Source organism: Stegastes partitus, unplaced genomic scaffold (genome assembly GCF_000690725.1).
Source record: "Stegastes partitus isolate 25-593 unplaced genomic scaffold, Stegastes_partitus-1.0.2 Scaffold9, whole genome shotgun sequence".
In the NCBI taxonomy this organism is placed as follows: Eukaryota; Metazoa; Chordata; class Actinopteri; family Pomacentridae; genus Stegastes; species Stegastes partitus.
Window position 1 is genome coordinate 1,345,986 of NW_007577740.1, and position 23,063 is coordinate 1,369,048.

Here is a 23,063-nt window from a genome sequence, read left to right on the forward strand (position 1 = left end):
TCTGCCTTTGTGAAGCGCTATGAGATGACTTGTTGTTGTAAATATGCGCTATACAAATAAAATTGAATTGAATTGAATTGAATTGAATTACGGTGTTCATAATGATAAGACTGGGTCATGCTACAAATGCCAGACTACACTGTTGGAAGGTAAAAACTAAATGCTACTCTTGCACTAGAACACTGAAGCTAACCTTTCAGGCTTTCCCAGTTTTACAACTTTGTGCTAATACTGACATCTTGTGGCTGCTTTGCCTTTCTACCAACAAGTAGCAGATTTTTGACTTTATCATATTTGCTAGTGAAGAGTTTAAAGGTGCTTAGCTATTCCCAGGATTGCACTCTGCTAGACAGAGACCTCTGTTGTACTTGAAATCTTCTGGAGCCACTCCTCCAGGTTGGTCATCACAGCCTCATGCTCCTATTGCCACTGTGGATCTCTACCTTCCGCATCTGTTCCAGTTGTTCCTTCAGGCCCCTAATGCTCTTTCTACTCAGTGTTACTGTCAGCTAGAATTGCTCTATCTATCACATCTGCCCTCTTCTGCTCCTTGTTATCCACCATTGTGTCAGGCCATCCCTGCTTACCCTCTTACACCTGTTATAGTGTGTGCTGGGGACCTCTTTACACAGCCCATTAAAGAAGGTCAAAAACAGCTGTCACTGAAATGAGTTGAAATTGGCAAAAGTAATAATAAATAAATCAATTAATTAAAAAAAAGAAAATCAAGACGTTACTTTTGAATTGTGCTTCAACAGAAATACGTATATATATATAAAACAACAAAAAAGAAAACAAGCATGATGGGACCTGTAAAATAATATTTTGTTGAACAACCCTTTGAGGCAATCACTACAATCAAGTGTTTTCTGTAACTCTCAACCAGACTTCTGCACCGGTTGACAGGTATATTGGCCCACTGCTCATCAGCTAAGTGCTCTAATTTGTCTGGGACTGTGTGTTTTTTTTTTTAATTATTCTTTTCAACCACAATTCAAAAACAATGTCTTATTTTACTAAATTATAATTTAGCAATTTTTTCTTTACTTTTCTTTTCTTTTTCTTTTTACTTTTTTCAGTTTCTGGTTATTTGAGTGACTATTGTGAATTTTGCCTTCTCTTTAATGGAAGGGTATAAAAACAATTGAGGACGACTGTATCTATCTAATATGAACTTTCAGCAATATGGACAATTACATTGCATAGGGAGTATGACTTTTTTATCATGTTCGATCCGTTATAATCTCTCCTTTACTATTACACTCAATAAGTACATCTTAAATAAATATGCCAACGACTAGTGTAAGTGTGTGATAAACACTCTACATAAACAGACAACAGAGAAGCTTTCCGGAAACCCTACTCTTTCACCCCCCTTCTTGGGCACAGTGGTTGCGCCCAGTCGCTTCCTCCTGGGTGAGAACTGCTTCTTTCATACCGTCGGTGTCCAGAAAAATCCTACGAGGCTGTACATGCATACGTTGGTAGGAGACATTGTCTTAATTTTAATGTCAGCGTATACAGTATGACCTACATTATTATTCACTTAAGTCGTTCGTCGTCCAAAACTAACATAAAAACTCAACCAAGCTCAAACCTGCAAAGTTAGTAGCTAGCTAAGTAAATGACAATACTAGGGTGAATTTAAGCAGCGTGTAAAGTTAGCTGTTGTGTTTTGGATGCTAGTTGTTTCTGCTTTGATCTGCAGGACAGTGAACGGCATTACTTCACCCTTCACCCAGTTAAACATTACCCTGGATCCCCTTGTCCTTAAATGCCCTTTCCTCGAGCAGCTCACTCCATTTTTAACTTTAGCCATGGAAACTGGTCAGTTACATGTGGTCGGTGGCAGACCATGGCGTGCCAAATCTACTCTCTTTTTCTTCTACTCTCTTCAGATTGAACACATTAGTGCTGCCCATGTGACTGTCACTCTCTTATCTGGGTGAAGGTTAATTTGAATCTCCAGTGTACATAGAAGTGTTGTACTTAAATTTCCCTTTACCTGCATTTGTCACTTCTGTGCAGAATAATGGTTGTGCACTTGGTCCCTGGTTTTTAATATTTGAATTAATATGCCTGTTTATGCTGAGGACGTGGTTAATGTAGACATTATGGTGCTTCTTTATGCAATACTGAATGGAACATTTCTGTTTGGAGACTCAGATTCGCTGTGAAACTCCACATTGCAGAGTTTCTCATGAAAGCTATTTTTAAAATTGTTAAATGAATGTTTTTAATGAAAACAATGGTAGCAGTGAGGCATGCAGATGTGATTTGTGTGTGTGTGTGTGTGTGTGTGTGTGTTTGCAAGCACTGACTTTCATTTATTCTTTCCTACTCTGACAGATGCAGTGACCCCACAGCTTTAGAAGCAAGACTAAAATAAGGGGGAAGCAGGACAATTAAAGTGATCGCTGTTGCCATTCTGGACAATTGCAATGGCTTACTCACAGATCCGCTTGAAAATCCTCCCCAGTGTTCGTTGTCTCTTTGATAAACTGGTGCAGGTAAAAGTGGAGGGCCTTGCGCCGCACAAACCAGTGCAACTGAGGTCCAAACTGGTTGATGACAGAGGGATTGTTTTCAAAGCCTCTGCCCTGTACAAAGCCGATGGAAGCGGCCAGGTGGATGTCTCCCGTGCGCCCTCGCTGGGAGGAAGCTACACTGGTGTGGAGCCCATGGGCTTGTTTTGGACCATGGCACCAGACACTCCACACAATAAATTCACAAAGAAAAATGTGCTTAGCCCAACACGGGTGGAGTTAGAGGCCGTGAATGAAGAGACTGGTGTTGTCTTAGCATCTGAAACTAATGAGAGAGAATACATGACTGAGGGGATGAAGAGAATACCTGTAGAGGAGGGAAGAATACGAGGAGTCCTTTTCATACCTCCAGGTGAGTGTGTTTTAGAGAAACTAGAGTTCCATTCATTGAACTCCACTAGTGAACTCCATGTTCCTTAAGTGCCTTATGTTTTATTTCTCTTCAGGAAAGGGTCCATTCCCAGGTATTGTGGACTTGTACACTTTTGGCGGAGGCCTTAGTGAACCCAGAGCCAGCCTCTTGGCAAGTAAAGGTTTTGTTGTTCTGGCACTGGCCTATTTTCGTTACCTGGATTTACCGAAAAACCCTAAAAACTTGGATTTGGAGTACTTCGAGGAGGCTGTAACATATCTGAGGAGCCAGCCAGAGGTTAGTAATAAAGATTAAAATGAAAAAAATTATCCCAATTCATGTACCGTTTTACTTTGCTGTTTTACTTTTTCTGAAAATGGTGAAAACAATGTCCCAACATTTACAGAGACAATATATTGTGCTTGTATTTACTGTGCCAGTGTTGCCATCTGCTGGCTACTTTCTGATGTCACAACCATTGATCTGTGACCAAAACTTGCATATTCAAGGTTATTCTAGAGCTGAAATTATTTGTTGATCAGTCTCATAGCAGATGGACAGAAGCTCTGATCTGCTTTTTTTTTTTTTTTTAAGAATTAATTTCTTTTCTTACTTTGATGTGTTAACTAACCTTTACATTTTAAAGAAACAAAGCAAGCAATTGGAAGATTGGGCTATGAGAGTTTTAATGGACAGTTTTCCATGTTTTGACAATGTTTTAGACGAGATAACTAATTGCTTAATTGTCTGCCATGTCTTTTTAAATTACTTTAATTTGAGTGAGTTTATATCAATATAGAAAGAACTGTGTTGAAGATATTGACCTTGTAACACTTTGTCCAAAGTTTAGGAATTCAAAAGCAAACTGGACAGATACACATGACAAACAAAATTATTTGCAACATTTTGTTAAAAATCTTTTGCAATCAATGTCCTTCTGAAGTCTTGGACCAATAGACCTCAGCAGATGCTTTGTATCTTCCCTGGTGATGCTTTCTCAGGCTTTCACTGCAAACACCATAAGCTCTAGCTTGTTGTGGCACCTCACTACCTTTCGTATTTAGTGGGAGGACTGAGATCAGCTAAATGACCCGCCACTTGAGAATATTTCACCTCTTTACCTCTGCACTTCTTGGGTTGCTTTGGCTGTATGTTTAGATCCTGCTAGATGATGAAATGTCATCCAGTGACATCCCATTGCTTCCATCAGCAGTAAAATCAATAAATGTGAATGTGCTAGTTCCATTGGCAACCATGCATGTCCAAGCAGAACTCCCAGGAGGTGTGACTGATGAGGTGGTCTGCTTTGGGCTACGAGCTGTTTCTTTTTCTCTTTTTTTGAGAGTTCCTTTAATATCGAAGAAATATAAAATAGACAAATAAATAAATAAATAAGCAGAGATTCAGCATTTAATGTAGCATCCTGTATTATTCAAACTAATAAAATTGAATGTGCAGAAGCAGAGTCTGAGGAACAAAAACATGTGTGCGTGTTTATATGCTCACAGTCAGGATTGTACTCACAGATGTACATGTTACAAAAAAAGACATCGAAACATGTGTTAACACATTATCTCTGTTTACAGGTTAAAGGTCCTGGGATTGGCATCATATCAATCTCTCACAGTGGTGGTTTGGCTCTGTTGATGTCGTCTTTTTTCTCTGGTATCTCAGCAACCGTCTGTATTAACGCCTGCAATGCAAATACTGTGATTCCTGTACACTACAAAGACCTTGTAATACCTCCACTGTCCCCAGTCATAAAGAATGTTAAAATAACAGAGTCTGGGCTTGTAGATATTCGTGATGCCCTACCAGACCCTTCCTTGGAAAAGAACAGGGCTTCTTTGATCCCAATTGAGCGTGCCACCTGCCAGTTCCTCTTTGCTGTCTCTGAAGACGACCACAACTGGAACAGCCCTTTTTTTGCCAACCAGGCTGCTGCAATACTGAGAAATCACGGCAAAAAATCGTTTCAGGTGGTCACCTATCCAAAAGCTGGACACTTTCTGGAAGTGCCTCCCATGCCTTATTGTCCGTCTGGGTTTCACGCAGCGGTTGGGAGAGAGGTGGTGTTTGGTGGCGAGTCAAAAGCCCACTCTGAAGCTCAGCTGAACCTGTGGGAAAGAGTCCAGGAGTTCTTCAAGAGCCACTTGGACAACACAAGTTCTTGCTAGAAGGCAATGCTCTAACAAATCTATCAAGCATCACTGACTGGTTGCTGTTAGTGATGCTTACCGCCATTGCCTGTAGTTTCTCAGAGGATATTAAACGGTACGGTATGACTGCATTCCAATGTTGGAGCTTTTGATTTTTGACTTTTCTTTACCTGAAACTAACTCAACACTCCTCAGTTCCAGGTTTTTTTTTTTTAGTTCATTAGAGTTCTCATGACACATGAGTATATTTTCCTGCATAATTCTTTCATTTCTAAGAGAAGCATTTTGACTTGCCAGTGCAGAAAAATAGTAGGAGCTAGTGCTGCTGCTGTTCTGTTGACGTGTTCCACAAAAGCAGAAGAGTCTGTTGTCATTACTTACACTTGTGCTTTGACTGCAGAGACATGACAAAATGTCTGCCGTGAAAATGATCTGTGCGTCACAAGCTTCACGCTAAGATGGCTCAGACACAGTAACATGTTGTATGGTTGGAACCAATCACTAATAATCAAGTCTGAGTTCATCTCTTTGTATAAAACACTTCTTGCCTTTATGCAGTGTTCTAACCTGAAAATAGATGTATAAATATTTTGTTTGGTTGTATAAGGGCTCTGTAATAATTCTGTTGTATTAAAAAGATCTATCAATAAATAATATATTTTTAAATGATTTTGTGTTGTATGTTTCGTTTTTAAAATTTCATAAATAATTTTAGGAAATCCAAAATGAAAAATTCACAAAATCAATCGTTTCAGGTTCAGCATAGCAGTCTGAGTTTAGTAGCCTCCTGGAATTAACTACATGGGAGTTATTAGTGCAAATGATTTTTATAATTATCTTTTTTTTACACATCATGACAGATATGAGATATATAGGATGAAACAGGTCAGGTGGGGGAATGACGATGAAATATTATGAAACAAAAGCAAATATTCTTAATAATCCCACTGTGGTGGTTGGAATTTCACATTAAAGGGTTTTTGTCTGTTTCAAAGCGCGGAGGATCTGCTTTGATGACTTCAGCTGCTCTCTTAGGGACTTTATTAACAATCTAACCTGCATCAAAGAAGGAAGTCTGAGAGTGAAGCTGAAGACAAACAAAACTGTCCCTCCAGCTGAACCCACTCTGCATGAACAAGCACAATATGTTTGATTGATAAGATGTCAGATGTGTCTTTCCTTAGTCAACCAACAGTTGCTGGGAAGTTGTTAGCACTGTGCCATAAATTATAATAAAACCTGATTTAAGATTTTGATCTTGTATTCTGGAGGAAAGAGCGTCTGCTATGAGAATAATTAAAACATGAATTGGTGTATATAATGTTTTGTATTGCAGAGGAATGCCCTCTCCTGTCTTTGGTATTTTCAACAAACCAAAGAGGAATTTATCGAGCTGCTGTGAGAGAACAGACCGAACAAGAGAGCAGCAGCAGTGCAAAAGGGGAGAGCTCATGTAAAGTTACCCACTGTTTCTTATTTTGATCAACATTACATTTACAGAATGGTTAGAAGCATTGTTTAAGGCGATGAATTCCTCTTAAAATTCTGTGATATTTCCTTAAAAATCAAAACAGATTGCTGTCTTTCTGGCTTGATGGACACATCTCTTCATTTACTTCTGATCTCTTCCTCCATGCTGCTTGTCATTCATAAGATCCAGTGGAGTTTCTTGATGCTCTGAGAAGAGGAGGGGCTCTGCTCTTCAGTCTTGCACCTCATGCTGGGAAATATTCAGCTGCGGTCTCCCCACACCATCCGGTCTACCAATAAACAGCCTCTGACAGTGCGATTGGCAGCGGCAGCGGGAGTAACAGCCTGTCAGACACAATATTTTTTTTCTCTCTCTCTCTCTCTTCTGGACGGCTAGAAGTGATGCTGCTGTGTTCTGGGTGCTGCAGGCTTCGTTCCCGGAATAGAGAGTTCGCACGCCGGTGTGGTTTTAGGTGATCAGAGAGCAGCATCCATCCAGAGCCGCTGCGCACGGACTCCACTGGCTTCTGCCATACATCCGCAGTGGGAAATGATGGGGCTTCCAGGTTATTCTAGCCATCCCCCCGTGCTTATTTTACCATGATCCCCCCTCTAATTTATATACCGACCAAGCAGCAGCCCCTCGCTTTGCTTGCATGTGTCCGTCCTGCATCTTCGCTGACATCTCCTGCGCGCCGGGAGCTGTGAGATGTGCATTGATCCCCTCTGTTCCCGAGCAGAGGAGCAGGTCAGGAATGCCTCTTCGGTGCTGACACTCTGTCAGCCTTCCTAACAGCCGTCCGGATCTCGCGGTGGACCGACATGGATAGCGGGAGCCGGGCAGCCACGGTGGGGGACGGCGCCGTCAATTTCACGGCGGCTCACCTCTGGCTGGATCTCCTGAACGCGTCGAGCCGCTGGGACGGCGGTCCGGCCGCAGAGGGCTCCGGGCTCCACGGGCAGCAGCAGCAGCAGCAGCAGCAGCGCCTCCTGAGAGAGCAGGCGTACCGGGACTTCAGCACCACCGTCCAGGTGTTCGTCCTTATAGGGTCGCTGCTCGGTAAGTCTGCGCACACAGACCGACCTGCAGGCGAGCAGACAGGCAGCACGACATCCTGCGTTACACTCAGTAAATCATGGCACTTTGTTTTTTAAAACTGCTTTACTGAAACAGAAGCTTATCACTGTTCTTCCAAAGCCTCAACAGTTTGATTCCTCTATCTGGGTCATGGGGGTTTTTCTGTGGGGACGTCTTTTGTACCAGAATGAATAGATATTTGAGGCAGTTTGCAACAAATAACAAGCATCAGTCCCAAGAAAAAACACTAACAATATGGTGTCTCCTTTAAATGACAACGTGAGAAGATGACTGTCATTAGAGAGCTTTCCCATATTAAACGCCCCTGGGTTTGATTCTCTTAATCATAAAAGTAAGTGGCCATCATCAACCCTCAAAGACACAGAAAATATCATCAGTTGTAAGAACTGTTGAGATCTTAAGTGACACTCAAAAACAAATCCTCGATTTTGCTGTCATTCCTCATCACTTATTGGAGACCGTGAACAACTAGTCCAAGTCAGTAGTCAACCTTTGTACATTATGTGGCATGTATGATCAGCTTAATGCGCTAACACTGTCCCATTATCAATCACAGGTGAAAGGCAGAGGTTAGGGTCGTCTGCACATGCTAAAAATGTCAACTGTAGTCCAAAGAGTTTCAGCAGGAGACTTGTAGTTCAGAGCTAAAGAAGCCTTCTGGATATGAGGTGACGCTTCTTCGAGAAGCAGAAGGTGAAGTCCAGTCATCTTCTGCTGAGCTCTTAGGATTAGTCTACACAGTCATATGTCTGTAGTCAGTGTCCCTGGTCATCCCCACATATTTACAGATGTTACATGACAGGTGGAGGAAAAGCATGTATGTCTTTCATAAGATATGTGCCCTACTTTTTTTTATAAGTAGCGTAGTCGTGGTCAAGAGACTGCTGGTTTACTTACTCTTTGGCCACTTCATGTGTCGGTTCTTGTCATCAGGGCATTAGGGCCACAACAAATGTTTTTATTCTTCAAAATTTTCCTGATAACGCCATCAGTTGTTTGGTCTGTAAAATGTCAGAAAATGTTGATCAGTGTTGTCCAAAACTGAACATCTTGTTATTTCCAGTGTTCTGACATGGAGGAATAAAGGTATTTGTGTTTCAGCTGTAAATAGAAAGCTGTTTTCTTAAAATGCTTTCAGATTGCATATGTTATTAATTGGCAGTATATAAATAATGAACTGTGTTGAAAAAATTACCCAAACTAATTAATCAATGATCAAAATAGTCAGAAATGAATGTAATTATTGAAAGTATTTTATTATTTTTTGAGGCTCTAAACAGCATTGTATTAAATGTGTATGAATTAGGATGTCAGGTGACCAGAAATATGGAAACAAACTTGGGCAAAATTTTAGATTTCTAGATGTGTACGGACTGTAGTGGTGAATTGGACAGATGTTTGCAACATAGTTTATCATGAAATTTGGAAATAGTGACAATTACTTCATATTTTAAGCTTCTTTCAAACTAAATCTGTGCCGTCTTTGTGACTGTTCGTGCTGGTGCCAGGAGAGGCCCAGGCTACAGCTGACGATGGAATTGAGGGAGGAGTGAAGTGATGGACTACACTAATACATCAGCCTCACACGGCATCCCCTTTATCACACTGGCAGCCAGAAACATAATCCTCCTGCCTAAAATGAGCACTGCAAATGAATGTGTTATTTTTCACAAACGTGGCTGTGACATGTCGTCTGCCCCCCCGCTGCCGAAAACACACTCAGCCGTGATTGCTAGTGTTGTTTGGACAGGCATGGTAAGAGGCTGGACTTTTTGCAGCCTTCACACATCGTTCACCATGATGAAACACGGTGCAATTGACACCGAAACTGTCGGAAAAAAAATGACCAAATGACTGTTGGTCTGACTCAGTGCCACCTCTGACTGTGGCAGGGTCAGAGAAGCTTAGAGGTACAACATTACCGTCTGACAACAAGGCTCAAACAGCCAGATTTGTCTCTGTGTGTTTGATATTTAGTGTGACACCTATAAACCATGACAGTTAAATCAATAATACTGATTATCTCACAATACCATATGTCATGGTCTGGTATGTTATTTAGATGGACTACAGCTGGAACTGGGCAGGTGTAATGACCTGAGCGAGAGTCAGGTGACTGAGTCTCCTGAAAGTGTGAGGTGCATCTGGTCAATAGTGGTGATCTGATCCACTCAGACTTTTAACTTCCAGGACTTAAGGGATCAGCTGCTAATATCTTGGTGGCAGATAGCACAGAGGTCTGATAGAGTCTATACCTCGCAGAGTCAAAATGCAAAGCCAGGGGTGGTCTAAATGTTTCATACGTATAATACGTTTGTTTTCTTTCTGGCTAAAAGACACAGAACGATAAAACACAAATAGAAATGAATCATTATTTGCTCCCCTTTCCTGACTGTCTCGGGAGAGTTAAATAACACACTACATGACTGTTAATTATACAAACAAGACTATTGCCACTTAATAAATGAAAAACAAATTTTAGCGAGTTAAATGGCTGAATCAATTTTAGAATCAATCACCATTTACTCTTTGCAGCGCTAATTGGTGTTGCTTTGTCAGCAGGCGCCTTTTGAATACGTATATAATCTAGAGAATAAAACTATGAGGGCTGTCTTTGAGGTTTTGGATTTCCAAAATGCTATTTTTTTTTTCTGATATCAAAAAAAGCCATGATAAAAAGCCAGGCTACATGTTTTTTTTTTCTTCAAATGTTCAGACAGCAATTATAATCAGGAGTGAGCAAAATATGTTGGTTCCGTCGTGTTTTGTTGTCTCGAAGGGGGTGTAATTATTATTTTTTTCCATCTGCAAAGGAAAAGCTGTGTAACTGACTGAAGAAATACATTCTCTTGGTGAAAGGTCTATGTAGCTGAAGCATCCAACTTATTAATACAGCTTAGATAAACATAGTCGGAGTTCATGTGCATAACCATGGCCTCAAGGCAGATCAGTTAATGTAGCACTCATGTTTGGTACTTGAGCATGGGCATAAAAAAGAAGTTGCAGGTTAAAAATGATTGCAGTGTTTATCTCCACATAATTTCACGTCTTTGTTTGTCGCAGAGAGACATAGAGAGGTGAAGAAATCTGTGACCTTCTGGTGTTCCAACTGCACATTGACATGAAGAATCTCACTTTGGCAACAACCAGTGTTCATTTATTTCTGTCAGTGATGCTGATGCTTAGCTGTATTGTTAGTATGTGCACTTTGCAGTTGTGTTAACCCCACTAGTTGTCCATGTTTTCCATCCTCTTCCACATTCCATATCCAACAAGCCTTACCAGTGAAGCAAAAATTAAAAACTGACCGATTTGTTGATTTATGATCTGATTTGGTTGGTGACGCCACTTGAAAGACATAGTTGAATATGAAAATTGTTGGAAATAAAATGAGAGGATTTGTTAAATACAAAGCTGAAGCCAAAAGGTGATTAGCCTAGCTTTGCAAAAATCCTGCTAACAGAGGGAAATTTCCAGTCTTGTTGAAATCTCAGAATACACCAAGCAGCATTGGATCTCAGTAATTCAGATGTGTCTTGTTTATTTACTCCATACAAATAAAGAAATGCAGCCGAGTGCAGAGACAAGACTGCATGTTGACAAGTTGCTGTACGCTTTTATGCTAAGCTACAGTCGACTAACAGTCGGGGGGGAGGGGATAGCAGTTGGAGAGCAGAACAATAGATATGAATATAAGTGTTTTGGAGATCGGTGAGGCCAGCGGATGGAGGTCAAGGACGTGAAGATCCAGAGACGTCCGCAGGGAGCACAGGACCTCGGGGGAAACACAGAGTTAGTGACATGTAATGGTGGTTATAACTATATGGAAGGAAGAGAGAGGAGAGGACAGGAGCTCAGTACATCATTACAATCCCCCAGCAGTCTAATGCCATAGCAGCATAACTAAGGGACAGTTCAGGTGATCCTGAGCAGCCCTAACTCTAAGATTTATCAAAGAGGAACGTTTTAAGCATAACCTTAAAAGTAGAGAGGGTGTCTGCCTCTCGAAACCAAACTTGGAGCTGATTCCATAAAACAGGAGCCTGATAACTGAAGGCTCTGCCTCCCATTCTACTTCTGGAAACTCTAGGAACCACAAGTAGACCTGCAGTCTGAGAGCGAAGCAGAGACAAGGCATCAGGGAGAAACTGAAAACAAGTTAGAATATACTTCATCAATAAAGTAAATGCAGCATGGACCAGAAATGATCAACAGAGGAGCAATTTGCCCACAAGCTGTTGGAAGATACATTCAGCATAGGGAAATATCTTCCTGGGCTGTTGTACAGAGTAGTGTAAAAAAGCTGAGAATGTAGAAAATGAAAGTAGTAAAATATCTACAGTATATGGAGACACCATTTGTTTCCACAGATAGTTAGGTTTAAGGGTAGGCTTTTCTAATTCCAAAATCCAAGGCAATTTTTTAAAATCTTTTACTTAATAAGTGAGCAAACAAATTCAACTTGGGCGTCTCTTTTTTCACGATTGATGGCCTTCTAAGTTTGTTGTAGGGTTAATTAGTTTTACTGATAAAGCACAGATCCGAGTCTTACTGTTAATCTCATTAATGTGTTGCAGTGTGCATGGCACTGGTAAGCGTTGCCAACAGTTGTAGTCAGGTCTATGAGAAGTGATGTGGACTAGTTGGTTGGTTACCATTCATAAATAAATCTGCCCTTGAAACTGAAGTCATTATAACACCACTGGGAGGTAACTGGAAAGCCGTTAAGTGCGTTAATGATGTTTCACACACTGAAGCTTACAGCACCTGTTACTATGTGTAGACACCTGGATGTGTGCTTTTCCTGGTGGGCTTCACTGAAAACAGCAGATTATTAACTATGTCTAGAAGTGACACAACTTACTCTGAAGCAGAATCACAAAGTGTTATTGATTGATTGATTGATATTTTTTTTTACCTTTGCTTGTTCTTAAAGCTGTCATGCTTTTCGGTTGCGCTTTCTCTCTATTGGCTGCTGTGATTACGGTTGCCAAGGTGTTCCTAAAGTGCCAGGTGAGTATTTTAGGCACAAAGGGACAAAGTGATTTTACAGACAATGCAGGCTCTGCCTATAAAAGCATGGAGGCCTCGGTACGAAGACACAAGGACACATATTGCATCAGTTAGTCACAGTTTGTGAAGCGCTTGATTTTGACAAGCTACCTCTTTAGTGCAGGTGGGAATTCCTTGACATTGTCACAGAACATAGTTTTTTAATATCACATATTGTGTTGGAGCTGTGATCCCACATATAGCACTTGTGTCGCAGCTTCTGGGAGGGTGTGACATCACACCAGCTGTGCTATAGTTAGACTGTCACACTGCTCCTGCCACAAGCCACGCTCACATTGGACATATTACTTGCAGTGACTTGTGAGTCTTTTTGAAATTGTTAAGATAAAAAATACCTGTTGTATGTTGTATTTTCATCAGGACACTTGTTTCCTGTGATTTGTACATTTATACCCTTTTTCTCCCTGCTTCTGTGAATTCTTTTCCTTTACATTCGTATTCTTCTTTTCTTGCTCATGCAGCAAATGCCAACAACGGCAGTTCCTGCAGTGATTGTGAAATTGTGGTTACGATATGGTTGGAGTAACTAAATCAAATCAAGTGAGAAGTAGGTTCATTTTCTCATTGACTTTTAAACAACTGAACTTCTTTTTGTTACCAGAGGAGTTGCCCCCTGCTGACTGTTAAAAAGAATGCAGGTTAAAGACACTTATTAAGGCTTCACTTTCCAGACCCTGAAGCTACGTCCATCCCTTCAACCTAGTCCTGGTTCCAATGCACAGTGTGGACAGCAAAAAGAGAAAATTGTCCAGTATAGATGTTTTTGTCTGGCAACAGAGTTTAAATGTCTATATTTTCTTGAAGTGAACTTAATACAGATTACAACTTTTAGCATCCAGAAAAAAAAAAAAAAAACTCTAAAAGGTTCAGGGTCGATACACAAATGAACAGAACCAGTGTGATGCAGGAAACCTTTGTTTGCATTATGTTTCCTACGAACAGTAATTGTTGGTTTCTGATCATGACCACAGTCTTTATATAACCAGAACCAGGCATCTGTTGTATTTAAACCTGATGAAACACAAACCCCAGAGTGTTTTATACAAAGGCAGTTGAATGACTCATTTCTGTCACAATCAGATGTAAATGCTGTTTAAAATGGAAACATAGGCTGCTTTGGAGTGCCGTAATTATTTGTAGGATATTTTTTTCCTGTACTGCTTAGTGTTTTTCTTTCAAACAAAAAGACAAATCACTGCCTTGATCAACAGCCACATTAAGGAGAAGGTAAAATATCAATATAGCAGGATCTGCACATGTAGAAATTAATATATATTTGCTACAAGCACTGTCTTCAGTGCAATTCGTTCAATATTTGTGTTAATTTCATTATCCCATGTGAGTCAGCCACACATGCTGCTCAGTCTGCAGAGGCAGAGCGTACTTCATTAATTACCGCTACATTAGGGTTTCCCCGAAATGCTACTCCCGTGTGCTGTTCAGTAACACAGTGAAATCCTGCTCAGTTAGTAAAGCACGCCATGTTCTCCCAAAGCAGTTTCTGTCCATCTCCATTTAAAACCTCCAGAATAATTCTTTGTTAAAGGCTGTATCATCTTGCTTTTATGGTGTGGAGTTGATTTCAGAACATTTTCTTTGTAAACTGTAACCACATTTTTTTTGTTTCACATCGACTGGCAATGTGCTTTGCTCTGATCAGCTGATGCCTTTTTTTTTTTTTTTTGACAGAGATCAGAAACAAATAAAACAGTTTTCTTCACTTCAGAACATCTTGCTCTTTTGCTGACTATGACAGCACAGACAGCACTCTGTGGGTAATTACTTTTGAAGGAGCTGGTATCACACATGGCCCTATGTGACCTGACATCAGTCACAACAAGTATAAAGTTCACATTTTAAAATGTAATCAACCATCATTACCATCTTGTTGCTCCAAATTATGGAGAGAGCTAAACATAGAAATGCCGCAGTTAGTTGCTTGCACCTGATCGTATGTTGGCTCACTCACTTCTGATTTAATTGATTTCTTCGTTCTGAAAAGAGAATCATTATACAGCACATTATCAAAATATCATGTCTGCTAGAAATCTGTCTTTACAGAACCACTGTCTGAGAGCAAATAATCCTTGCCTGCCTTTTAAGAATGTCTTTAGATGGAATTTGGTGAAGTAGTGCAGAAAGCTCTTCCATGAAGCGATACCTGAATGAGCACTGTGCTCTGCCATCAGTTCTTTGCAAGTACACACTGTCCCTCATGTACATTTTCACAGTTTTGTTTGTTTGTTTTTTTTCACTAAAAAGACTTTAAAAGGAGCCAATCTGTTCAGACATTGAAGTGAATTTAAGGTTTCCATGAATCTGGAACTTGTTACATTTTCAGCTGCAAGAAAACACTGGTCTCAATATAAAGGAGGCTTGTAACATTCAAAGGAAACGGTGGTGTTTATGCACCTGCAAATAATCATCTTCAAGTCTCATTGTCCCCTGAATTTTTGTATTTTGTATTCCTAGTGAGTTTGAATGTCAGTCTGCACTGAACCTGTGTTGTTGTGGTTGTCTTGTCCTTCTATGTAGTGCAAATTCAAACGATTTAGCATTTTGTCGTTAACTGTCCAATAGCTGCAAAGATGCAACAAATTCATTTTTTTCTACAAAGGTGTGTGTGTGTATCAGGAAACACACTGTATGTCTGATCTTATTCTAAAGCTATGAACCTCCTTCCCTCTCCCCACAGGTAATGCCATGGTGCTGTGGTGCACCTGCTGCACGAATGTCTTTAAATCTGTGACCAATCGCTTCATCAAGAATCTGGCATGTTCCGGCATCTGCGCCGGCCTGGTGTGCGTTCCATTCGACGTGGCACTTGGAGCCAGTCCTCGCTGCTGCTGGTGGCTTCACACACTGCTGCTCTGCAAGGCCCTCAAGTTCCTCCACAAACTTTTCTGCTCTGTCACTGTGCTCAGCTTCAGTGCCATCGCACTTGACAGGTCAATCCAAATAACATTCATCTTTTTCACTTCATACATACAAAGTAGGCAGGGACAACACATACTGTAATCATAGATACAGTCGTTACCAAAGTGTACACACACTTGTGAAGGCCATGTATGTTTCTGACCCAGCAGATTCATATTTCCAGGAGACCCGTAAAAATCTGTTAAAGAGCCAAAATGCACGACTGTTATTTGTGGCAAAGATGCATGCATTCCAGTAATTCCATCACACAAAATGAAGAGTTACAGAGTCACTGGAAACTCAAGAATGCCATGAAACACATGGTCTTTACAAGTGTATGGAAACTTTTGTTCACAACAGTAATTGTGGTTTACACCTGAGATTAAAGTTCACCTTCTTCAAAACAGGTAAAAAAAACAGAAGAGCCCTCTGTCCTGAGTGCAGTGCATGTTGTTTTGTTTTTGCTCACTTCAGCTTTGCAGCTGAAGCTACCGATTTTAAAATGTGTTTGAAAAAAGTGAGTTGACTCCTCTTATTCACGTCATTGTTTTTGAAAGGACCACTTGAGAGAAGTGGGTTGTTTTTTTCAATTCCCTGATCAGCTTGTCAATACATTGCTCTGCCGAGTCAGCTGGAGTAACACTTTTCTGAAAACATCTTGGAACATCAAGTGCACAAGTGAAGCAGTTTCAAATGGGGGCCAAATTCTGGAAGATTGTTTTTTCTTTTGTGTGAAGGAAAACGTGTTTTTCAATCTCCATCTGCACCCTGTGGTGTGGATAAGAAGGGGTGGAGGATTGCGATCGATGGAGCATGTGTCCCAGGCCTCCCTGCAGCACTAAACACTCCAGCCAAAAGCAGTCAGACATGGCTGCTGCTGCCCACACACACACACACACACACACACACACACACACATTCTGACTATCAAGAATAATTCCGTCTCATCTGGCTTTTTTACCCTCACAAAAATTAAAATAGCATTCCTCCTTGCCCTGTTGCTACCCCTGTCTTTCCTACTAGCACAGCATAACCCAGCATTTTAGAGAGACAGAAACGACATTTTAAAGGTTTTTTTTTGTTGACGTATGTAAATCACACAATTTTGGTGCTTGTTTATCCATTTAACTAACCAAGTTATGTCGCTGGATTATGGTTGTTTATGTTCAAAGCTTTCTCTATGGTGCCATGTATCTGATTATGGATTTAACTAATCTTTAATTTAATTAAGTTATTTTTCTTATGAAACTAAAAGCTATGCATGTTTGGTTTCAAAAAATGACAATCAGCCAAAACTGAAACTTAATTCAAAACTCACTTGGCAGGCTTGATAAAGGCAGCTGAGGGTAAAATCCAAACTAAGAGTCCACGTGAATCTCAAGAGTAACTAATCCAAATGCAAAAGCACAAATCTGGTGAGAGAACTGAAAACTGAAAATACAAAACAGGCAAAACATGGAGCATACAGAAGAAATCTTGCTGGAACTGACTGGAGATTAAACAAGAGATTAAACAGGACGAAATGGTGGGGAACAAAGGAAAAGGCAAGACTATACATACACAGGGAACTAATTGGGAGACAAGACACAGATGAGTCACAAGACCCTGATAAAACAGATCAGGGCAATCAAAAGGGAGGGAGACACACAGAGGCAAGAAGTACAGACAACAAGAGATACACAAAGACATGGATCGTGATGGTTACAGGCCTGTATCAAATGGTATCAAATCTACTAGAGTAGCCACGTGGGTTGCCACTAGGATTAATAATGACAATAATATTCTCTATCTCTCACTAAAACAAAAAATTAAATAAGGGTGACAAACAGCAGAGATTGTATGACACAGTGATAGTTTGCATGGACATTTTTAGTAGTTGGGAGATAAGCAACACGCCTTTTTAGATAACTAACCTGTTTCAATTAGATTAAGGCTTAATCATTGTCACTGGACTGTCCATGATCCAGAGACATTTGCATGATGGCGACAGCTGAAACCAGCACACCGAGCTCCAAAACCACTGTTCAGGAAACCTACAGATGATGTCATAGAGGGCTTATTAGTCAATGAGTCATCCTCCAAGACCTTTTTTCTTCCATGCCAGACTTCACAACTTTAGCATCTATCCTGCATAAAAAATGAATGTCAGCATGTATGCAATTCCGGCTGTTCTTCACAAAAGAGCTCTGAAGCCTCCATATTCTGAATATCTAATTCATAACATCTACATGTACGAAAAACTTGCTGTTATTATAATGTGAATATTAATTATAAATATAATATTGTAGTTAATATTGGATGACTGTGGTGTACAGACAAAGGATCACAAAAGATCACTGATGAAGTGTCATCCTGCAAACCAGAAATCATGCAGGACTTAATCAGGTCAACAGAACCACACTGAATACAGTTTACCTTTCATAGGTGTGGATTTCAAAGATGTTTTTAGGTTGATATAACCAGATTCTGTATGGGTGAAGCCTCGTCTGAACCTTGGTTTCGCTGCTACAAAGATTGTGTTGCCTCCATAGCAACTAGTAAGTCAGAATGATATCAAAGCAATGAATTATTTATCCTCTCGGAGGGTAATCAAGGCTGTGGATATACAGAAAGGGTGAGATTGCAGCACAGTTGCAGGCTCACATACAAACACATTCATACAGTAGCACAGATGAGACAGTCTAGGTGAATATTAATCCTTAATGTGATCTGTTTTGCTTTTAATTAAGGAACAACAATAGGATGAGAGACACTCCACATACTATTATCTGTAATGCAGATATCAGGAGATCTAATTGTACTGTTGTAGGTGTGCACTGAAAAAGCACTCCCATGATTTTACCCTCAGCAAAGGTTACCATGCCACACATAAATGAAAAGAATATTTTTTCATCTCATTCCAATAAAAGCAAGTGTTAAATATTCATGATTCGAACTAATGAGTTGGGTGCCTTTTAGCACATTCAAAGTGGCTGCTAAAATGGTAGACATGTTTTTTTTTTTTTTGTCTTAACCAGTTCCTTGGTGTTTTGTCAAAGATTTCCCCACTGTTTTCTCATTGCAACATAAAATCCGGCACCTCTATGAAAACAGCACAACCAAATTTGAATTTCTTTTATTACATATTTTACAAAAATTAAAAAAAAGAAAACATATCGTTAGCCTCATAGCATAATTGCCTAAGTCATTTTTTGGTCAAATTGAGATATTTGCCTAACTTTACTCTCCTATCACTTCTGCATCATCCTGTCTTTCTACCTATGTCATTGGCCAATCACATCTGGTGGAACGTACTGTTAAAAAATCAGTAATAAATACCAATGTCATTTCTAAAAATTGTGTTTTTTCTCATTTCCCAAAAACATGAAAATATGACTTAGGCAAGTATGCTATGAGGCTAACGATATGCAACATTTTATCAATTACCCACAGGTGTTGCCAATACTGGAAAAATGGATGGTAGCTCCATATACTATAGATATTTAACTTTTACATTTTTAACTTGTCTCATATCTGCTCTGTGTACATAGCCTGCACTTCAGCCCAGTTCAGCCCAAATTATGGTGATTTTTTTTTTTGAATGACACGTCACAAAAATGAGAAACATCATAATTTTTAGGCCAGATTAGTTTGAGTTTTCCAACAGAACAGTACATAACAGATGAGTTCAAGTTGTAGGAACTGTTCGAAAGTTGAAAATCCAACAATCCTTTGTGTTTGTACAGTTTATGGGTCTGATAAATGCTGTTACTTTGGTAATTTTGTAAAGACAACTTGCTTTTCAAACCTGCTGGCAGTTTTTGGAGTTTAGAATGTTAATAAGCCCCCTTCAAACAGTCACACCACAAGGCCATCCTTCAGTGAGAGGGTCATAATTGACCTGATCTTTTCATTAGCTACGTGCCCATGAAAATAGTAGGGATATTATTTTCAGAGCAAAATGTTTCATCTTTTGTTATTAATGTGTGTATTTTATTTACTTTCCTCCATTTTACTTTTCATCTTGAGACAGATTATAATAAGTCATCTCAGCATCACTGCATTTAGGCAACACTCTCACCAAACAGGCCTTTTTCAGAGCAGAAATTATGTGAAGAAAACCAGGATCCTAAAACTCAGTTCAATTCACTGTATTTTTAACACCTGCATTACTTTCCTCCTGTGTATGTCACAAGTTCTTCCTGCGTTGGTTCTGCAAAGTACCACCACAAAGTGAGGAACCTCTTTATTTAAGGGATGGTTCTTCACATTCTTTAGGTCCTTTCATGTAGTAAAGGTTCTTCATTTTTACTGGAATTATTTGGTTTGGTGGAAGGTAACAGCATGAAATGAGAGCTACAACTAATCTGTTGAATGTTGTCAAAATCAAGTGACTATCATTTGGTTTGTAAGTCATCAGAAAACAGTGAGAAGTGCTCAGTCAAAATGTCTCATATCCCAAATTGGTATCATGTAGCATGTTGTTCTGTCTGATCAATAGTCCAGAACCCAAAATATTAAATTACTTGCATGCAAGATGTCAAGCTGAAATACTTTGTCTTTCTGCCTGTAGATACTACTCAGTGCTGTATCCATTAGAGAGAAAGATCTCAGATGCAAGATCTCGGGACCTGGTCATCTATATCTGGGTCCATGCCACTGTGGCCAGCCTACCTGTGTTTGCTGTGACCAACGTGACAGATGTGTACGTCACCTCCTCCTGCTCAGACGACCACGCCCGCTCCCTGGGCCACATGGTGTACGTGTTGATCTACAACGTCACCACCGTGATCCTCCCTCTGGCTCTGGTCTTCCTCTTCATGCTTCTGATCCGCAGAGCACTCAGTGCCAGCCAGAAGAAGAAGGTGATCATTGCAGCCTTGCGGACTCCTCAGAACAGCATCTCCATTCCGTACGTGTCCCAGAGAGAAGCCGAGCTACATGCTACTCTGCTGGCTGTGGTGCTGGCTTTCTCTGCGTGCAGCGCCCCCTATGGAGCCTTAGTGGTTTATCGAACCATTTTGGCAGACACTAAAGAGCTGCCCGCCTCATTGTATCTTACGGCTCTCTGGCTCCCTAAGGTGTCCCTCCTCACCAACCCACTCTTGTTTCTGACTGTTAACCGCTCAGCGCGCCACAGCTGGCTGGACCTGGTGGCCAGGATTCACAGACGCTACAGCCGCCGTAATGTGGTCAGCACCGGGGGTCTGGCATCTCTGGGGGCAGAAGGGGCGATTGGTGAGCCGGTGGGACTGGAGACAGCTGGTCGCTCTGGGAGCCAGCTTCTAGAGATGTTTAACATTGGCCAACAGCAGATCTTCAGACCGTCTGAGGAAGAAGAAGAGGAAGAGGATGTGGAGAACGAGATCCCCTCTCAAGGATCAGGGGGCTGCTCAGGGCCCAATGATGACCAGAGGCGTGGGTCAAGACTAGGAAGCCTCAGAGATGAAGTGATCACCAAAAAGGAGCCTCTGCAGGGCCCCCAGGGGACAGGAGGAGGGCTGGTCATCACTAAGGAAGTCCCTCCTTCAATCATAGCACCACGGGCCTCTCCAGTCCACACCTGTGCTTATGCCTCTTCATCGCAGGTCGCACCTGCTACGCCGACGGAAGCAGAGGACTCCACCCAGTTTGGTTTTGGACCATTTGAGCTGCCCCCCCAATGGTTACCTGAAACCAGGAACAGCAAGAAGAGGCTGCTGCCGCCCCTGGGTAACACACCCGAGGAGCTGATCCAGACCAAACTGCCGAGGCCACGGCCTGAACGCCGGATCAGCAGGAACAACAAGGTTAGCACCATTCCCACTGTGGACCCCTGATCTGCAACACTGGACACAGTTCATTACAGGGTTGACCTTTTTGATCAGGCCTGGGGAAGATATCGATATACGTTTGGTTTCTTTAGGTCAATTTAAACCTTGCCATGTTTTTCTGATTTCCAGTTGTAGCCATTATCAGAATTCAGGTTTTCCACTTTACTGCACAAAGGCCTGTTGCATGAAGCACTGCAGTTTCATATTGGACAAATTTGATATAAAATATTTATAATGTTGTGAGAACTATGTCAGTTCAATCCAACGTCACAAAAAGCTTGAAAGATCCAGTTTCATAATTAACAACTTCTGCGTTTGCTACATGATTGACAATGCAGATACCTTTTTGAATCTCTCTCTTTTGATTAGAGCTGGCAAATGAACGCCCTGTACAAATCCAATTATCCCGAGGGATGCACTGATACTGGATTATATCCACAGCAAATAATCAAACAGGGATATTGAACATCCTAACAAAACATTTTGTAGAATGGTTATGCTGTGATTGCACTCTGTAGATCAACACAACTCGGTGTCAGTCTTTTTAGTTTAGCCTTTGTGGGGCTATTTTTTTGTAACCATGTTTGACAAGTTTTACTAAAATATTTGGGATTAATGCACCATTTGCTGCCCTTTTTTTCCTCAAGTTCCACTTTTGGAACATTTCTTCTAATGTGATAGATGTTGTTGTTATTTGTACTTAAAATTTATTTCATATGATGAAAATGCAGATGTAAAGTATACAAATACATGTTGAAAATGTGAAATGATCAGAATTTAACTGTGTTTTTTGTGTGTTTTTCTGGAACTCAAACTGTGTAAGATAGATGGAAAATATGCAAGATTATGTGTTTGCTTAGGTAAAGAAGAATAAAAAAAAAAAAATCTAGGTCGGGGATCCTTAAATCATCATAGATCAATTTTATTGATTTCTCACAGGTTGTCTGAAAATCAATTGCACATACAAATGACTATAAAATACAATAAGTAAGAGCAGAGATACAAAAGCATATTTTTTTATTGTTAGAAATTTTAGTTAATTTTAAATTTGACCGCCACGTCTGACTCAGTCTTATTTGAGATGCATAATTCACTAGTAACAGCTTTAGCCTGAACCTTCGGCTGAGGTAAACAGATCTGGGGCTGCACTTCAAATATTTGTCGAGCCATAACTCCCTCCGGGGCTACCCACAATCCCCTGCTATGTCCACAAAGAACCTGAATCTATGCTGCATCCTACCCATGCTGTTATCAGACAAGATTGTGCAGTCACACCTGACTAGAAACAATATCCACTGCTATTACTTAAAAGAAGAAATGAGACGAGTAATATGTTTATTCTGTGTGGCACTAATGACTGCATAAGGACAGTTATTGCAGTAAACTATACTCTCTGTTGTAGAAATAAAGCACTCGAGAAATACTGATCCCAAAACGCTGGTGGTAATTACAAAACAGGAAGGTCATTTCTTTCACTAATTTTTTCCACCTGATTTGATTTAAGCAAACATTCCTACCTTTTACCTCTGCAGTCACTATAGCTACGGAGATATAGCTAGTACGGAGAATCATCACGTTAAAGTGAGTGACTGTAAAGATCATCTGACTCTGATGTACCCAAAAGATATTAAAGGAAGAATGAGCCTGTAATTTATT

At 40.5% G+C, this 23,063-nt stretch overlaps 2 protein-coding genes across 2 annotated transcripts; both read left to right on the forward strand.

Annotated features, from left to right (window-relative positions):
- Positions 1–1,401: 1,401 nt before the first annotated feature.
- Positions 1,402–5,726, forward strand: LOC103359443 (acyl-coenzyme A thioesterase 1-like). Its single transcript, XM_008284784.1, has 4 exons — positions 1,402–1,484; positions 2,350–2,898; positions 2,993–3,195; positions 4,485–5,726. The coding sequence occupies exons 2-4, from the start codon at positions 2,442–2,444 to the stop codon at positions 5,073–5,075; spliced, it is 1,251 nt and encodes a 416-aa protein (XP_008283006.1). The 5' UTR covers positions 1,402–1,484; positions 2,350–2,441; the 3' UTR covers positions 5,076–5,726.
- A 1,623-nt stretch (positions 5,727–7,349) lies between these two features.
- Positions 7,350–21,413, forward strand: gpr176 (G protein-coupled receptor 176). Its single transcript, XM_008284795.1, has 3 exons — positions 7,350–7,587; positions 15,395–15,647; positions 20,168–21,413. Exons 1-3 carry the CDS (start codon positions 7,350–7,352, stop codon positions 21,411–21,413), a joined length of 1,737 nt encoding a protein of 578 aa, XP_008283017.1.
- Positions 21,414–23,063: the final 1,650 nt, after the last annotated feature.